General features: G+C 39.3%; 1 protein-coding gene across 1 annotated transcript in view; it reads right to left on the bottom strand.

Annotated features, from left to right (window-relative positions):
• The window catches only part of LOC150087705 (uncharacterized), a 198,929-nt gene that overhangs the window by 16,237 nt on the left and 164,162 nt on the right, over positions 1-18,530 (bottom strand). Inside the window, exons 10-11 of the mRNA XM_090369854.1 lie at positions 15,818-15,975; positions 6,525-6,573 (exon numbers count right to left, since the gene is read on the bottom strand). Of these exons, the coding sequence (XP_090225980.1) occupies positions 6,525-6,573; positions 15,818-15,975 (207 nt within the window). The remainder of the gene's footprint in view (positions 1-6,524; positions 6,574-15,817; positions 15,976-18,530) is intronic.

Genomic DNA, 18,530 nt, shown 5'->3' with positions numbered 1-18,530 from the left:
AATGTCCAAGTTTGCAGATGATACAAAGGTTGGCAGGGTTGTTAAGGACACTACTGACACTATGCTGCTGCAACAGGATCTGGAAAGGTTGAACAGAGGCTGAGAGGTGGCAAATGAAGTTTAACATTGACAAATATAATGTACTACATATGGGAAACAGTAACCCCAGAGCAACGTATCAACTCTGCGGTACTACACTGACAGTGGTGGAGAATGAAAAGGACCTGGGGGTAATTGTGCAGGCAGATATGAAGTTCTCTGAGCAGTGCAGACGAGCTGCAAGAGTAGCTCATGGTGTCTTGTCAATGATATACAGGAATTTTTCTAGCAGGGATAAGGAGGTGATTATTCCCTTGTATAAGGCAATGGTTAGGCCACATCTTGAGTACTGTATACAGGTCTGGAGGCCTCATTTCAAGAAGGATGTAGAACTGCTGGAACGGGTACAGAGAAGGGCAACAAGATTAGTGAATGGAACAAAGGGTTGCTCTTACGAAGAAAGGCTTAAGTTTTGCAAATTACAGAGTCTGGAGACTAGGCACCGGCGAGGTGATCTGATAGAGGTGTGTAAGGCTTTGAATGGTTTGAGCATGCTCAATGCCAATGGGATTCTTCATCTTGCTCAGAATAATCACCTCAGAGGGCATAAATTCAAATTGAGGAAGGATGGATGTCGGATAAATGTGCAGAAATTTGCCTTTGGCCAGCGGGTGGTTGGTTGGTGGAACCGACTTCCATCACTTGTTGTTGAAGTTGATAGCCTAAACAAATTTAAAGCTCAACTGGACAGGTATTTCGAACGAACGGAGGGGTGAAATGGGAGTGGTGTGTGTTTTTTTTTTTTTTTGCTGATGCTGAATAAGCTTGCTTTCTTGCATCATATGCCTCTACTAATGCTAATGCTAATAATCGGACAGATCCCATCCACCCCATTGTTGAAGATAAATACAAGAAAGGCACCTGCCTTTCTTGTATTTATCTTCAACAATTTCTCCTCCACTTTACTCTCTCAATTATTACAAGATCATCTAGCTCACTGCCAGTTTATTTCATCTATGGCATTCCCCTTCCTGAATAACTCCTCATGTGTGAATGTAGATGCAAAATATTGATTTAGTTTGTTAGCTACCTGAGCAGGATCATCAACAGTTGAACCATCGACATCAAGTGGACCAATCTGATTCATCCCCTTCCTTCTAGAGTTTACATAAGTAAAGAACTCTTTGCTATTTTTCTTTGCATCCTTTGCAAAGATTTCTTGTAATCTGCCTTTGCCTGCCTAACCTCCTTTGTAACTTGGTTACAGACCAGCTTAACCACAGGGGCTCACATCTTGTGTGTGGGCTTGGCACACCCAGGGTCCTGAGCTGGATATCATCATTCTTCTCTTTCTTGGTGATTCCCTTCTACTTCTGACTCTTGTTTTCTCTCTCTCAAGGTAATTCAGAATTTTTTTTTTTTTTTTGGCTGGTGCAGCAAAAGCCTCAGGCTTCCTTGCACCATATGGTTGATGATAATAATAATAAGAAGAATAATAATATCTATCAGAGGCTACTGTGTCACATGTTAATTTATATGTATCCCGTGCATTTTTCTTCTCTGTCACATGTCTAATTAGTTCATCTCACATCCATTTAGGCCTAAATTTTCAACAATATTTCTTTGTTGGTTTGAAAAGCCTAGTAGCTTCCAAGATTAATTCTTTGAATGTTTCCCATTTTGAATTTGCTGTTGGTAACATCATCAATTGTTTCCACCATATAGAATTTAAATACTGTCTCAGACCACCATAGTCACCTTTACGAAAGCAAAAACCCTTCCCTTTACCCTTGATGGTAGTTACCACTTTGAGTGAATCCCACTTCAGCACACTGTGATCACTGCCACCTAGCGGTTACTTTATTTGAAGATTCTTGATGCATGAAGAATAACTACTGATAATCAGATCAAGAATATTACTCCTTCTAGTTACCTCCAGAACATGCTGCTGTAGAAAACAATCATCCAATAAATCCACAAAAATCTTGCTGGTGTGTGAGTGACCAACCCACAAATTCCAGTCAATATCTGGGAAATTAAAATCCCTCATTATAAGACTGTCTGATTTACTGGCCTACTCTATTTCTCTGTACAGTTTCTTATTATACTCATCAGAGTCATTAGGCCAATAACACACACCTACTCTCATTTTTCCTTACCCAGTGCTTATGTCACACCAAACAGACTCAACATTGCATTGTCCACCCACATCAACTGGATGCACTTCCTTAGATTTTATGTGTTTCTTAACTAACAGCATAACCCCCTCTCCTCCCTTCCTGTCCATCCTTTCTGTACACATTGTACTCCCCAAATTCCAGTTCTGCACTACTTATGTCTGTGTGACACCATGTCTCTGATATCCCAACAATATCTGCTTTGATGTCTTGACTAGCACTTCAAGCTCGTCGAATTTATTAACTTTACTCCTAGCATTGGTGTACATGCAAGTATACACGCACCTGTTTCTACTCTTAGTTACCCTAACACAGCCCATGTATTTACTTGTTCCAGTATGACTCCCAGCAGTCCTGGATATTGTCATTGCCTTGCTATCCAGGCTGCTGCTCAATTGCATTTCAATTGCTGCAGTTGGGGAATCACTTTCACCTCTGCCTGCAGCTTCTGTTAATCTATTAGTCTGTGTATTCCCCCCCCCAAGCTAGCAGTTTTCCAACCCACCTAACTCTGCCTCGATAGCATCAGCAAATATTCTTGCACCCTTTCTATTTAAGTGTATCTCATCCCTGTAGAAGCAGTCTGTCCTGTTAATAAGCACAGACCAGGCTGAGAAAAATTCTACCCCTTGAACCTTGCACAGTCTTTCCAGGGCAGAATTGATCGACAAGACTCTCATCATATACTCCCTCCTATCGTATCTGGGCAGAATTGCAGACACTTTCAAATTCAACCCTAACTCAAGCCTTTTTTTCAGCATTGTCTTGTACTTGTTAAGTAATTCTGCCGGTCTCTTACTCTTAATATCATTAGTGCCAACATGTACAACAATATCACCCTTTGTGCCCTTAAAGGATATCTGCCCTACAACGTCATCAACTTTTGCCTCTGGCAGACATACCCTGGTCCTGTTCCATCTATCCTTTTTGCACAATATGTTCCCCGTTTCCCTGACAATAGAGTCACCTACAACAACTAGTTCCTTTGGGATCCTCTGCCTTTGGGGTTGCTGCTGTGTTGCGTGATCTTCAAGTGCAAGCTCTGGCATTGACGTGGGCAGCTGAGAGCTTGATGGGCCCCTCAATTTAAATCCTTCAAGGGCATCCACCCAGTCCTTCAAGCTCTCATAAAAGCCCATAACAATGCCGAGTTGGCGCCTGATTTCCTCACACTCCTTACATTGCACACACACAAAGACATTCCCCTTGGCAATATCATGTCCTGTTCCTGATTGAACCACAAACATCAAACAAGCAGTGCATTTCAACAGACTGTGATTCAGAGGACAACTGCCCCCCCCCCTCAGTTCTCCCCGAGCCACAGCACTTTCACTAGTTTCAGCTTTTTGCTTTGCTGCTCTGGTCTGAGTCATGATTTCTATTCAAGTTCAATACAATTCCAATACAAAATATAACCCTAAACCTATACCCCAATGCAGTTATAACACTATATATATGTATTTCAGTATCGAAAATTATCTCCGAGTTACATTATATGACTTTCTTATCCCCGTCAACTTATATTAATTTATGATGTTATGTTTGTAATAATTGGTCGCTATATTTATTTAGTTAAAAAAGTACAATTCAATTGACAATGAAATTTAATAAGATTAATAAATTTTACTGATTAATTGATACTACTATACTCGCTATCTAGTTTTCCATTAAACCTTACGCTAGCACATGTTGTACTGTATAACAATGGCAGCAAGTAACGAATGGTTAATCTATGGACACGAGGTATTTACTTTCCAAATCGCGCTATCTAAATTCAAAATAAACCATGGACCTTGACTAGGTCTATAAGCTGCTTATAGAAAATAATGTGTGTGCGATGTAAGGAGTGGGAGGAAATCGGGCGCCAACTCGGCACTATGGGCTTATACGAGAGCTTGAAGGACAGGGTGGAGCAGTGTGGCATTGGAGACAAATTGCTGCAATGAATAAAGGGATGGTTGAGGGGGAGAAGACGGAGAGTGGTAATCAATGGACACTGCTCATCGTGGACTAATGTTATTAGTGGAGTCCCTCAGGTTTCAGTGTTGGGTCCATTATTGTTTTCTGTATTTATATATGATATTGATGATGGTATATCAAGCTTAATGTCCAAGTTTGCAGACGATACAAAGGTTGGCAGGGTTGTTAATGACATTAATGACAGTATGCTGCCACTGCTGCTGCAACAAGATCTAGAAAAGTTGAGCAGATGGGTGAGAGGTGGCAACTGAAGTTTAACATTGACAAATGTAAAGTAATACATATGGGAAGCAGTATCCCCAGAGTATCGTATCAACAGTGTGGTACTACACTGACAGTGGTAGAGTGAAAAGGACCTGGGGGTAATTGTGCAGGCAGATATGAAGTTTTCTGGCAGTGCAGATGGTCTACAAGAGTAGACCATGGTGTTTGTCAATGATATACAGGAATTTTTCTAGCAGGGATAAGGAGGTGATTATCCCCTTGTATAAGGCAATGGTCAGGCCACACCTTGAGTACTGTATACAGTACTCAAGGTGTACTGTATACAGGGCTGGAGGCCTCATTTTAAGAAGGATGTAGAGCTGTTGGAACAAGTACAGAGAAGGGATTCTTCGAATTTGAACAGGCGTAAAAACTTCGCCTGTTCAAATGTACTCTCGCACTCACTCCATTTACATATTTACATTTGGTTTGGCTTAGTGAATTCACCACTGGTCAATATCAAAATTTATATTGTGTAGCTTTGTTTTCTTATGTTGGAACCATAGAGGGCTTACTATATTTAAGATAATGCTTACCTTAGTTGTGTCATAGGTTGTATAGGGACACCAGTGAATGCTTGGCTGTTTCTCAGCAGTTCACTATGGAAATACAATCTTTGAGATCTATAGATGTGGATGCCCCCCCTGATAAAATCATACCTGTGATTCCATTCCAATCAGTTTTTCAATTTTTATGATGTTTGCATTCACCTGTTGGATTTTCTTCCATGGTCTATTGACTTGAATAAAGGCAGAAGTTGCACCATTATTAGCAAAATGCTATGGGATGCTTGCTCATTTGGTAAAGGGAGTAATTTTCTAATTTTTGCAGTAGGTCTGTAATTTTCTATTTTTCTGTGTATTTATTTGTTATATTCTTTTTTTCTATTAACAATTAATTAATTATGAGTTTCTTTTTTTTTGTTGCATACAGGTAACAGCAGTTCCTGGAAACATAACACTTGCTATAGTTCAGCAATATGTATATATGGTAAAAAGCACACAGTTTTCAATTTGAAATTGTATAATAATACCAAGTATGTTTATTTTCCTTTTATCTTTGAATAGATTGGATGGCCCCAGGTGCTTTGTTTACCTTTACTTGCAACAATTTCCTTCCAATTTCCTTCCTTTCATTTATCATAAAATCGTTTAACTCTCCCAATCAGTACCAAACAAATTTTTAGCATCTCCTTCTCTAAAAATTTCACGTGTGAATGTAGATACAAAATATATATTCAGTATGTCTGAAAATATATATTCAGTATGTTTGAAAAAATATATTCAGATTCCTCTACTCTCTTAAAAATAGTCTGAATCCTTTTTCTGTCCAACTCCAAACTCACAGAACTAACTTTAAATCTTCCTCAACTTCTACTTGTTTTTTTTTTAGAACAATCTTCCTTCTCATATATCTTCCAAAAAATTAAATTACAATCTACAGAAATCCACTTCTAATGTCAACATGTATCTTCTGTCTGCTCAGCCTTCAACCCATACATGGTACTAAGTACTACAGGTTCTAATACCTTTTGTGTTTGGGACTTTCACATAAAAAAAATCCATCAATGGATGTCATCCGTAACAAGTGAGTGTTGGTTCATCCCCTCCTTATATTCCCCCTGCCCCCAACTAAGTCAATTACATACTAATTTATACTTGCTATAGGATTCTATCCCCTGAAAATTTATAAAGATCCCATGCATTTTTATTTTATGCCACGAAACTAATCGTCATCTGACATCCATTTTGATCTAAACTTTGAACAATGTCTCTTTATTGATATAAAGAGCTTAGCAGCTTCTATCATTACTTCTCTCAGCACTTAGCATTTGTGCTCAGAGAAATAATGATAGAAGAATGACAGATTGGTAACAACAATGATTTGTTGTACTGAAAAGAATTTAGAAATTGTCTAAGACCACTGTACAATCACTTTGCAACAAAAATCCCCTTTGCTTCACCTTGGACGATAATTATTTCTTTAAATAAGTTTGATGCCATTAACACTACAAAAGTAAATTACCAGAAATGAAAGATGTGATCAATACATCTGCATACATACCCAGGACTTTTTGATGGTGTTCCTTCAAGGGAAGAAGAAACCGATTCACCTAAATAATAATAATAATAATTAAAATGAGACAAGCAATGTCGATATTATCTTTCAAATTAGTTAAATATTATAAGAATCACTTAAAAAGTAAAGGATAAAAAGTAAAGAAACTAAATAACAAATATCATTAAAAATCAAAAAAAGTTAACCATAGTGGAAGATTATGATTATGCTCTTAAATTAGATTTTATCAATCCTCTAGGTATCTCAGATTACAACTTTGTGAACATCTCTTCTCCAAGCTTCTATCCCATTCATAGCTATTCTTAGTGTAATTTCACATTAACAACTGCAAAATAGGATGATCTGCTTGATTTACATTCCTTTTTTCCTTAGTTTGACTGTTTTATGTCTCTGATTAAATTATGTTATTAAAATTATTCTTGTGATGATGGATCCATTATTGCTTGTCAAAAGCAAGATTTTTCAAATAAATGTGCTAAGACTGTTAAAGGTACAAAATAAAATATATCACAACTGGTTTGTATCCAAATATCCAGCTTCATTTTCTACCTACACCTCAGAGACCACAGGTCTGGTTGGTTGGTTGGTACATGTAGTGATTTTATTATTACTATTATTTTATTTTTTTCACAGGTCTGCATGTAAGCAAACCACTGTACCTACAGTACTTAGTACTGTGCATGGGTTGGAGGTTGAGAAGATGAAAGAAGATATTTGTTGAAATTAGACTTGAACTTCTGTAGACTGTAATTTTCAGGAAATACATATGAAGGAAGGTTGTTCCAGATCAACCTTCCTTCATATGTATTCTTTGGAAGAGTCTACATCCTTCTCAGATGGATATTATTACCAAGAAAGATTGGGTGGAAGAGGGATGTAAATTGCAAAGTCTGAAAACTAGGCACTTGCATGTTGACCTAACCGAAGTGCTTAAGGCTTTGAATGGGTTCAGCAAGCTAAATGCTAATGCATCTTTACTCTTTCTCAGAAAACATATATAAGGGACCAATTTAAATTGAAAAGGATGGTCACCAGATGGATAAACTGAGTGTGAAGGACTGCACCAGGTCAGCAGCAAGGCTTAAGCAGAAACCTAATGTGTTCCCACTGTCATTCAATACACTATCAAGCTTTGACCATTAGCCTGTAATATTGAGATCTGGTGCAATGATGCACTGATTCATGCTACTGTCACCATACTCAGGTCCTGCATTCAATGTGGAATAACTAGAACCAGGATTCAACAGACAAGGTGACTTTTTCTAATCCTGAAATGTCCAGCATTCATGCATACAATGTACTTGTATCTACTCATTTCTAGATGACAAGAATGGATACTGGTAGCTCACCTATTGTTATACTTCATCTATGACATGGTCCAACACATTGTACATTTCAACATACCCCTTTGCACACTACTGTTATGGTGCACTGTCCCAAGCTGTTTTTTGGCTACATGACTGCCACTGGCTGGATGACTTCTGGATGCTGGATCATTGTTTGATACACAACTGTGTGCATGTGTGAGAACCTCAGTGGATGTCAGCATTCATGCACTAGTATGTCTGGCAAGAACTATCATAAATGCACTTAGGTTGTGTTGCTCACTCATTCTGCCACTATAACGTACGCACGTTATGACTACCTGATTTATACACCATGAGTGGCCAGTTTATTAGTTACACCTATCACCGGGAAAACTGACTAGTTTGTCTCTGACAAACTAGTCAATTTCCTGGATGATAGGTGTAAGTAATAAACTGACCACTCATGGCGTATATGTATTGTGGGCTTTGCTGAAAGTGATCTTAGAGTAAAGCCAACAAAAGTCCACTTACAGATGTAGCCATGAGTTGAATAATTCACTAAAAAGGCCTCTGTGGTCTGAAAATCTATCCATAATTGATGCCACAAACTCTGACCAATTATAACTTTATAAACATAAATAAAATAAAATAAAATTACAAATAAAATAAATAAGTAAAATCACTGTAAAATGTAGTATAATTTAAAATATCATAAATCATATGAATTCATATCAAATCATATAAAAACTTTTGAAAATACTATACATTAAAAGCGTTAAACCCATACTAATGAAGCTTTTGGCAGCATCAGCTGCCTTCCTCAACATAAGTAGTGCTGCATCAACAATTCATTATAAAGCACTAAGCCTTCCCAGCAGACCCAGGGTGTACTATTGTAACTGCACATACTCTGTTTCCTGTATATATATCAGCACTGGAAGTGGCACGGGGCTGTACGACCTTAAAACGCTCATCCCTATCCAGGATAAAGGTCTCAAACGTTACATTAATCCTACAACCCTTATCCCTATTCAAGTTATGATCACCCAAGGAACAAATCCTTAGGCTCTCCAGCCACTTCCGGTTCCAGAAACCCTCTACCTTATCTGTAATTGGAGCTCCTTCAGCTGTTACACCATGCCCGGTTTCCCAGGCATGTTCTGCCACAGCTGACCCCGAGACATTAGCCAACCTAAGTGCCCCACTATGCTCCCCCAGTCTATCGCGTAATATGCACTTAGTCTCACCTACATAACATCCCCCACAATCCGGACACAAATTTTGTAAACAACCCCACTGTTGTCAACTGCCACAACAGGGTCTTTAACCACCACCATCACCGTGTGCAGCTTCCCGGTCGGAAGCTGCACACAACGTAATTGGTATGACCATAGGATGCAGGTTATTGGCTGCAAAACACCTGGATAGTAGGGAATGTACGCGGTGGAACCAGGTACCCCCCTCCTCCCTCTGAGTATCATGTCCACAACAAGAACCTTCAATCACATTCCGGGGGTATCCACATCTCATAAGGTCGGCCGTGACCTGTTTGATTTCTTCCTCCCTATCCTCCGAGGCAGAGCAAGCCCTGCGCATTAAAGCCCTAACCACACCCTTCTTATGACCCCCAGTCTGGGCAGAACCAAAATGAGTATACTGGGGCCTGGCACATTGCCTTCCTAAACACTCTTGTTTTTAATTGTCGGCCCACCCTGTAAATCTAGGCATCCAAAAATGGCAGAGCACCCCCCTCCCCCACTCGACTTCGGAGGCAAACTTTATAAAGGAGGAGCCACTATTAAGCCAATTGAGAACCTCTGGCCCACGTCCCCTTACGTAGTATAGCGAACGTATCATCCACATACCTCTTCCACGCCCGCAGGGGTAGCGGACCAGAGGAACTCTACATGCTATCCTCAAATTCGTCCACTGCTAAATTAGCAATGACTGCACTAATAGGTGAACCCATAGCCACACCCTGGATCTGCTGATACATCACACCTGCAAATATTATAGTGGTGTCGGACAAACACAAGCTAACACCTTCGCATATGTCCTGTACACTCAAATTCGTCCTATCTCTCAAGTTATTATCGCCCTCCAAGGCCGTTTGGACACAATCCAAAACATGATCCAACGGAATGCACGTGAATAACGACACCACATCAGATGATATCAAAATTTCTTCTTCTTCAATGTTCTGATCCTGGACAAACCGTATAAATTCCTGACTATTCTTCACTGTCCAGCCAGTCCGGCCCAAAACAGGAGAAACCAAACCTGCCAAAAATCTGGAAAGGGTATGCATCGGGCTGCCCACAAACAATACAATTGGCCTCAACGGTACACCTACCTTATGCACTTTAGGTAAACTATAGAATCTGGGTAATTTTTATGGTTTACCTAAAGTGCATAAGGTCGTACCAATTACGTTGTGTGCAGCTTCTGGGTCAGAAGATTCGCACGGTGATGGCGGCGGTTAAAGACCTGGTTGTGGGAATTCAGACTAAGCGCAGATTACGCGATAGACTGGGGGAGCATAGTAGGACGCTTAGGTTGGCTAATGTCTCGGGGTTGGCCGTGGCGGAACATGCCTGGGAAACCGGGCATGGTATAACAGCCGAAGGAGATTGTAATTATAGATAAGGTATGGGGTTTCTGGAACTGGAAGTGGCTGGAGAGCCCAAGGATTTGTTCCTTGGGTGATCATAGCTTGAATAGGGATAAGGGTTGTAGGATTAATGTAATGTTTGAGACCATTATCATGGATAGGGATGAGCGTTTTAAGGTCGTACAGCCCCGTGCCACTTCCGGTGCTGATATATATGGGAAACGGAGTATGAGCAGGTACCATAGTACATCCTGCGTCTGCTGGGAAGGCTTAGTGCTTTATAATTAGCAACTAAGGCCATATTGTTCGGGGATATGCGGTGGTCATTCCCTGACCTTTCCGCATCCTCCGTATTTGGTGGTCACAGGCTCAAACCCCAGTCTAATCAAGAAGCGTGTGCTACGCACTGCTGCTCCTGCCCACCTGGTTATGGAGGCGCCTGTAAGGCCTTGTATTTTATAGCATTAAAACATAGCTGTCACTTCTATGACCACCCTTCAAGCCTATCAAAGTTGTCCTGAAGACGTGCTGACCATTACTACTCTCCAATCTTTACATCATCTGCAAAAATTTTGACATCACACCCTGTATCCCTTTCATCAATGTCCTTTCAGAAAACCAGGAACAACAGTGGTCCTGGTATTGTTTGTTAAGGGATCCAACCTTTTTTTTGCCAGTCCAACCTGAAGAGTAACCATTAATCAAAACTCTCTGCCTTCTACCCTTCAGCCACTCTGTGATGATCCATCTACTAATTTTCCTTGTGATTGTTCCGGTTTATATGGTAATGTCTCATGCAGGACTGAGTCCAATGTTTTACTATAATCCAAATAACCAGTGTTGAAGTTATTTCCTACATCTAGCTTATGAGTGACCTGGTCAAAACAGCTGATCAGGTTGGTTACAGATGATTTTCCATTTACAAAACCATGTTGTGTTTCAGAATTCCATTTCTATCTAGATGACTCTGTATCATGCTCATGATCATTGCCTCCATGATTTTCCCTGCTACTGAAGCCAGACTGACAGTCAGCAGCTGCCCACTTTGCTCTTAGAACTGCCTTTATGTATTTATTCATAATACGTTGGCATGTGTACAGTCCAAAGGAATCTTTACTGAGCACAATGATGTGCTCATAACTAATCTTCATGGTTCAATGCACTCTCTTGCGGCCTCCCCAAAATTACTGGGTATATGCCATTAATTCCAGGAATCTTATTCACCTTTAAACTCAAACGTTTTTCTAATAAACAGTCTTATGTTATTTCACTATCACTAATTTCATGCTTCCCAGCTTCACTCACATATTTTCTCCTCACCATGAAGGATCTTTCAAGTGTAAATATTGATATGAAATACCCGTTCAATTCATCCTCAACATCAACTAGGTTTTCTAAGACTTTCTTGTACTCATTAAACAAGGGTCCAGTTTAATTTTTTCTTTTCTTCTTTGTATTCATATTTGTGAAAAATGTTTTATTCCTTCTTTGGTCTCTTAGCCAGTGAATCCTCATAAAAGTGCAGAAATTAAACTAAATGACAAATATAATTTTTTCTGTGACTTTCAACAGAAAGTGGAACGTGACATCATTTCTGTCCAGCTTTGTTTTTAGTGATGAAGCCACTTTTCATTTGAACAGGAAAGTCTACAACTACAATGTTTGGAATTGAAAATGCTCACCTAGCCACGAAGCATGAACACAGTACTCCTAAAAAAAAAGAGTAATAAATGAGTCATGTGCCATTTCACATCAGAATATTTATGACCTTTTCATTTTTACGGAAAAGGCAATGACTGGGCACATTTACTCAGACATACTAAATAAACTGGCTTATGTCTAAACTTCATGAAGATTCCACTGATTTGATCTTTCAGCAAAATCTAAATCTTCATGATCTCTTTCTCCACGATTTGAATTTATGTCCTCTAGTTGTAGCATTATTTATAATAGTGAACATTCCACTTTCATTCATTTTACTTTCCTCTTACAGACCATAATTAGACCCTCCTTCTATGGTACCTAGCAACCAAGCTCTGATGGCAAAGTCTTTCCTCATATGGGTGTCACTTGCTGATTTCATCAGGTGTGTTGCCCATCTATGGACCCTTTCACAAGGCATGGTCTTTTTTAGTTACAGTCTCCATACTTGGACACTATTCCAAGTGTGGTCTTACAATCGTCTTATACAATGGGATTATGTTCTCCAAACTCTACAAGAAAATATTCGATAAGTCATTGATAAGCCACCACGGGACCCTCCTAACTACCTGTCTATACTGCATAGAGAATCTCATATTTATCTGTATCGTAACATGCACATTTTTTCCCTCTAATGTTTTTAATTCAACCCATCAAGTGTACAAGTTATCCTGAAGTTGCTATTCCCAAGTGTAAGACCTCGTATTTTGCTTCATTAAACGATAGCTCTCTATTTTCTGACCATCACAGAGGAGTGTTCCTTGGTTAGGCCTCTGTGATGGTCAATAGTTAATAATCTGCATTAACTGATAATCAACTAACCTTTACAACTTCTGCATAGTTTTACATCACACCCTGTGTCACTTCACTAATATCATTTAAGAAAATTAGAAACAAGAGTTTACTTGGTACTAATCCTTGAGGGATCTCACTTCTAAAAGATTTACTCAAAGAGGTAACTACCATCAGGGGTAAAGGGAAGGGCTTTTGCTTTCGTAAAGGCGACTATGATGGTTTGAGACAGTATTTAAATTCTATACAGTGGGACCAACTCATGATATTACCAACAGCAAATTCAAAATGGGAAGCATTCAAAGAACTTATCTTGGAAGCTACTAGGCTTTACATACCAACTAAGAAATATTGTTCAAGGTTTAGGCTTAATGGATATCAGATGAACTAATGAGACATATGGCAGAGAAGAAAAATGCATGGGATACATATAAATTAATGGGTGACATGGAAGCCTATGATAGTCTGATATGGTCTGTAACCAAGTCACAAAGGAGATTAGGCAGGCAAAGGCAAATTATGAGAAATCCTTGGCAAAGGATGCAAAGAAAAACAGTTCTTTACTTCTGTAAACTCTAGAAGGAAAGGGATGAATCAGATTTGTCCACTGGATATTGACATTCAACAGTTGAGGATCCTGCTCAGGCGGCTAACAAACTAAATGAGTATTTTGCATCTACATTCACACTTGAGGAGTTATTCAGGAAGAGGAATGCCAGAGGTGTATTTAACTCTGGCAGTAAGCTAGATAATCTTGTAATAACTGAGAGGAAAGTGGAGGGGAAATTGTTGAGGATAAACATAAAAAAGGCACCCGGGGTGGATGGGATCTATCCAGTTATATTAAAGGAGGCAGCAAAGGAAGTAAGCAAACCGTTAGCCATAATTATGAGAGCTTCTTTGGACTCAGGGGAGGTATCCATAGACTGAAGATGTGCAAATGTGACCCCAATTCACAAAGGAGGATCAAAGGCTGACACAAGTAATTATAGACCTGTGAGTTTAACTTCTGTTCCATGAAAATTAATGGAGGCACTGGTTAAAGAAGCACTGCAGGATCATCTAGACAAGACTTCAGTTATAGCTCAGACACAGCATGGTTTTGTTAAAAAAGTTAAGGAGGCCTTGGCCTCCTTAACTTTATCTATAAACTTGTAGCTGTTGTAGGCTTCAGTATGTTTTCTTGCTCTATAGCTTTCCTTTGCTATATTTTTCTATTCTAATAGATTTCCCAGTCTATATCAGCTTGGTTATCCAGACTTCTCACACCCAGTAACCAAGGGTCCATTCTGATTTGTTTTTTTATTTCTATTCACATACATAAAAAACTCCTTGTCTCCCCATTCTTTGCACTCTTAGCCAGTGCTTTCTTACACTCAGCCTTGGCCTCCTTAACCTATTAAAGGTCAAATTGGAACTGTTGTAGGTTTTGTAGCTTGCTCTGTAGCTTTCCTGTACTATCTTTTTCTGCTGTATTAGACTTGCCAGCTCCATATTCATCCATCCCAACATCCTCCTCATGCTATATTTTCTTAATGGTATATATGCATTCATGGCTTCCATGATTATTGCTTTAAAGGTATTCCTTGATTCTAATGTATTCACCCCCCCACTATGTAATCTACCTAATCAATAGATGACATGTAGCGCCTTAACCTGTCATAATCCCCTTTTCTGAAATCAAAACCCTTACCATTACCTTTAAATACCACAGTCATCTTTCTTCATCTTCCAACTAATGACTGTTGTCACTACTCACCAATGATTCCTGTACTTTAAGTTCTGTGATGTCATCTGATTCATGAGTAATCATTAGGCCAAGGATATTCTTATTCCCCTAGTATTTTCTCTGACATGCTGGTACAAATAATTATTCATCTAGTTTATTTAAAATTTTTGTTCACTCCTGCATATTCCACTCAATTTGGGGATGGATGAAGTCATATAATAAGACATTCACACTTTTTTTGTCCATTCCATCTTCATGTAGAGTCTCATTATACTCTTCTCATCTGTAGATTAGTCCCACTCTCATTATAACTCTGCTTCCAACTAAATCATACACCACAGATTATATCCTAACAGGCATAACTTTTGACTCAGCTCAACCTCTTTTGATAAGAAGCATGACTTCAAACTTCATCTATCTTCTCTATCCTTCCAAAATACATTATGCACACCATGGTGGAATTCATCATCTCAATTTCCAGGTGGCACATATTTTGTTAGCCCTATTATGTCAACATTAGTTCTCCAAACCAGTAGTTCAAATTCACCCATTTTGCTGCCAACACTCCTGAAATTACCATAGATGAAGTTAAGACTAAGTATTCTTCTACAGGTTACACTGACACACATCCTTTGAAGTTATTTAGGCTTGATTTTCTAGTTCTATCTTCCCACTCATTTTAAATGTTGCCGCCCTCTAAATCTTGCCAACATCAGCTGTTTTGGAAACAAACAATTCTTGAGATGTGTGTAAGCATTATTTTTTACCTATATCATCAGATAAATGCATATCTATATTACCCTCTCTCCTCTGAAACCAGTAGTTTCCCCCCAAACCCTTAAGGTATCCTTAATGATATTGGCAAAAACTCTTGCGCCACCTTTATTCAAATGAATACCATCTAAGTGCTCTCCACTGGAGAGCACTTAAGAGGTAAGAAATTCTCGTTGAATATGGAGGTAAAATATGCAGTCCAAAAGTTTTAATACCAATCAAAGGTGTCTTCAAAACTGGAATACAAAATTCCCCAGAACAGGAAGTGCAGCCTGAAAGTTGTAATTTAATTGAAATGTTATGATATTAGTTTAAGAGCTTCCTAAGAATATTTCTAGAGTCCTAATATCATTCATTAGACTACCTGTATCCTGTGATGCAGAGGCATGACGGCTTCTAGGGGGAACAGGAGGTGCTTCTGATGGAAGTGGAATGGGCTGTGCTGATTCACTTTGAGGTGCTGAATAACCAGTTCCGTCTGATGATTGTGCTGGTTCAGAATGAGGTATTGGCTGTTTGGTACTAAAACAAAGCGAAACATCTTTATAACAGCAAAAGGAAAAAATTAAACATTTAAAAAAATTTACAATTAAAAAAAATTTTTTTTTTTTTTTTTTATAGAAATGAAAACAGCATATGGCATAGTATGCTGAGAAAAAAATGGAATGGTGTGCTGAGAAAAAATTCTTTGAGAAATGCTCTTCTGCACACAATTCAATTTATTATTTTTATGTGGAATATATAAGTTTAAAATTGGATCACACATATGAGGAGGTATCAAAAAGTTTGTACCCTTACCTAGAAATAATAGCCCTAGAAAGGTGAAACTTCACAGAGACTTTAATCCTTTTCTATGTACTCTCCATGTATAGTAACATATTTCTCCTATCTATGGATCAGTTGTTTAATGCCTTGATCATAGAAGACTGCACTTTTTTGCCTGAAACGACGATTCCACTTCATTGATGACTTCCTGAGACTAATCAAAGCGGCATCCACGCAATAGTTTCTTCATTTCTTGAAACAAGAAGTCTGATGGTGCCAGGTCAGAAGAATAGGGTGGGTGCTGCAGTAGTTCAAAGCCACACACAAATCCAACAGTTCGCGAGAACATTGCAGTTGACATTGCTTCTGCAAAGGCATCAGTAATTAGCATTAGTAGAGGCATATGATGCAAGATAGTGAGCTTATACAGCATCAGCCAAAAAAAAAAAAAAAAAACCACTTCCATTTCACCCCTCCATTTATTCGAAATACCTGTCCAGCTGAGCCTTAAATTTATTTAGGCTATTAACTTCCACAACAAGGGATGGAAGTCTGTTCCACCAACCAACTACCCGCTGGCTAAAGGCAAATTTCCACACATCTATCCTACATCTGTCTTTCCTCAATCTGAATTTATGCCCTCTCAGGTGATTATTCTGAGCAAGAGGAAGAATCCCATCGGCATTGGGCATGCTCAAACCATTCAAGGAGTTATACAACTTCTATCAGATCACCTCGCCGGTGCCTAGTCTCCAGACACTGTAATTTGCAAAACTTAAACCTTTCTTCGTAAGAGCAACCCTTTGTTCCATTCACTAATCTTGTTGCCCTTCTCTGTACTAGTTCCAGCAGCTCTACATCCTTCTTGAAATAAGGCTTCCATACCTGTATACAGTACTCAAGGTGTGGCCTGACCATTGCCTTATACAAGGGAATAATCTCCTCCTTATCCCTGCTAGAAAAATTCCTGTATATCATTGACAAGACACCATGAGCTACCCTTGCCGCCCGTCTGCACTGCTCAGAGAACTTCATATTTGCCCGCACAATTACCCTCAGGTCCTTTTCATTCTCTACCACCATCAGTGTAGTACCACAGAGTTGTTACGTTGCTCTGGAGTTGCAGTTTCCCATATGTAGTACTCTACATTTGTCAATGTTAAACTTCATTTGCCACCTCTCAGCCCATCTGCTCATCCTTTCCAGATCCTGTTGCAGCAGCATAGTGTCAGTAGTGTCCTTAACAACCCTGCCAACCTTTGTATCGTTTGCAAATTTGGACATTAAGCTTGATATACCATCATCAATATCATTTATAAATACAGAAAACAATAATGGACCCAACACTGAACCCTGAGGGACTCCACTAATAACATTAGTCCACGATGAGCAGTATCCATTGATTACCGCTCTCTGCCTTCTCCCACTCAACCATCCCTTTATTCACAGCAGCAATTTGCCTCCAATGCCACACTGCTCCAATTTGTGCAGTTCCAATTTCTATGTAATCTTGGAACCCATCGTGTGGAGACCTTGGATATACGCAGATGGTCATGTAAAATACTGTCGGCAGACCCATAACTAATTCCCACTGCATTTGCGATGAAATTAATTGTCATATGTTTGTCACTCAGTACCAGATGTTCAACCTTAGCAACCGTCTCAATGTCTGTGAATGTTGTTGGCCTTCCTTCTCTTGGCTCATGAAAGACACACTGAAACTCCCGTTTCCACTTTTTTACAGTGTTAAAGGATGGGCAATTCTGCCCATACACAGCTTTCATTTCTTCATCAATTTCCTGAGCTTTCTTGCGCTGCAAATGCAGGAACTCAATCACTGCTCGATACTCCACTTTGTCAACCACAGCATCCTACCTCAGATTCCGGTCTCCACCTCTGAAAACGTTCATATCAAAATGTTCGTACCCTGACCTACGGGATGTTTGTTTGTTTGTTATTTGGTTTTTAGGAGCATTAGCAACTAAGGCCACATTGCTCCGGAGATATGCGGTGGTCATTCCCTGACCTTTCGGCATCCTCCATATTTGGTGGTCAAGGGCTTGAACCCTGGTCTAATCAAGAAGTGTATGGTACGCACTGCTGCTTCTGCCCACAGAGGCGCCTGACCTACGGGAATGAAATTCCACATGTTAGTTATTGAATATGTAGACAACTTATATTAAAAATTGAATCTCCCTACTGATGTTTTATCTAGGTCAGGGTACAAAGGTCTTGATACCCCTTCGTATTTCATGGATGTATCCTAAACTGCTTCTTTCATGTTCCACATATGGTAATGCAAGTAAAATCAT

This window comes from Mastigoproctus giganteus, chromosome 3, assembly GCF_048544385.1.
Source record: "Mastigoproctus giganteus isolate SK-2022 chromosome 3, ASM4854438v1, whole genome shotgun sequence".
NCBI classification, from domain to species: Eukaryota; Metazoa; Arthropoda; class Arachnida; order Uropygi; family Thelyphonidae; genus Mastigoproctus; species Mastigoproctus giganteus.
Note: the sequence above shows the minus strand (reverse complement) of the source record. Positions and strands in the feature narration are given on the sequence as shown.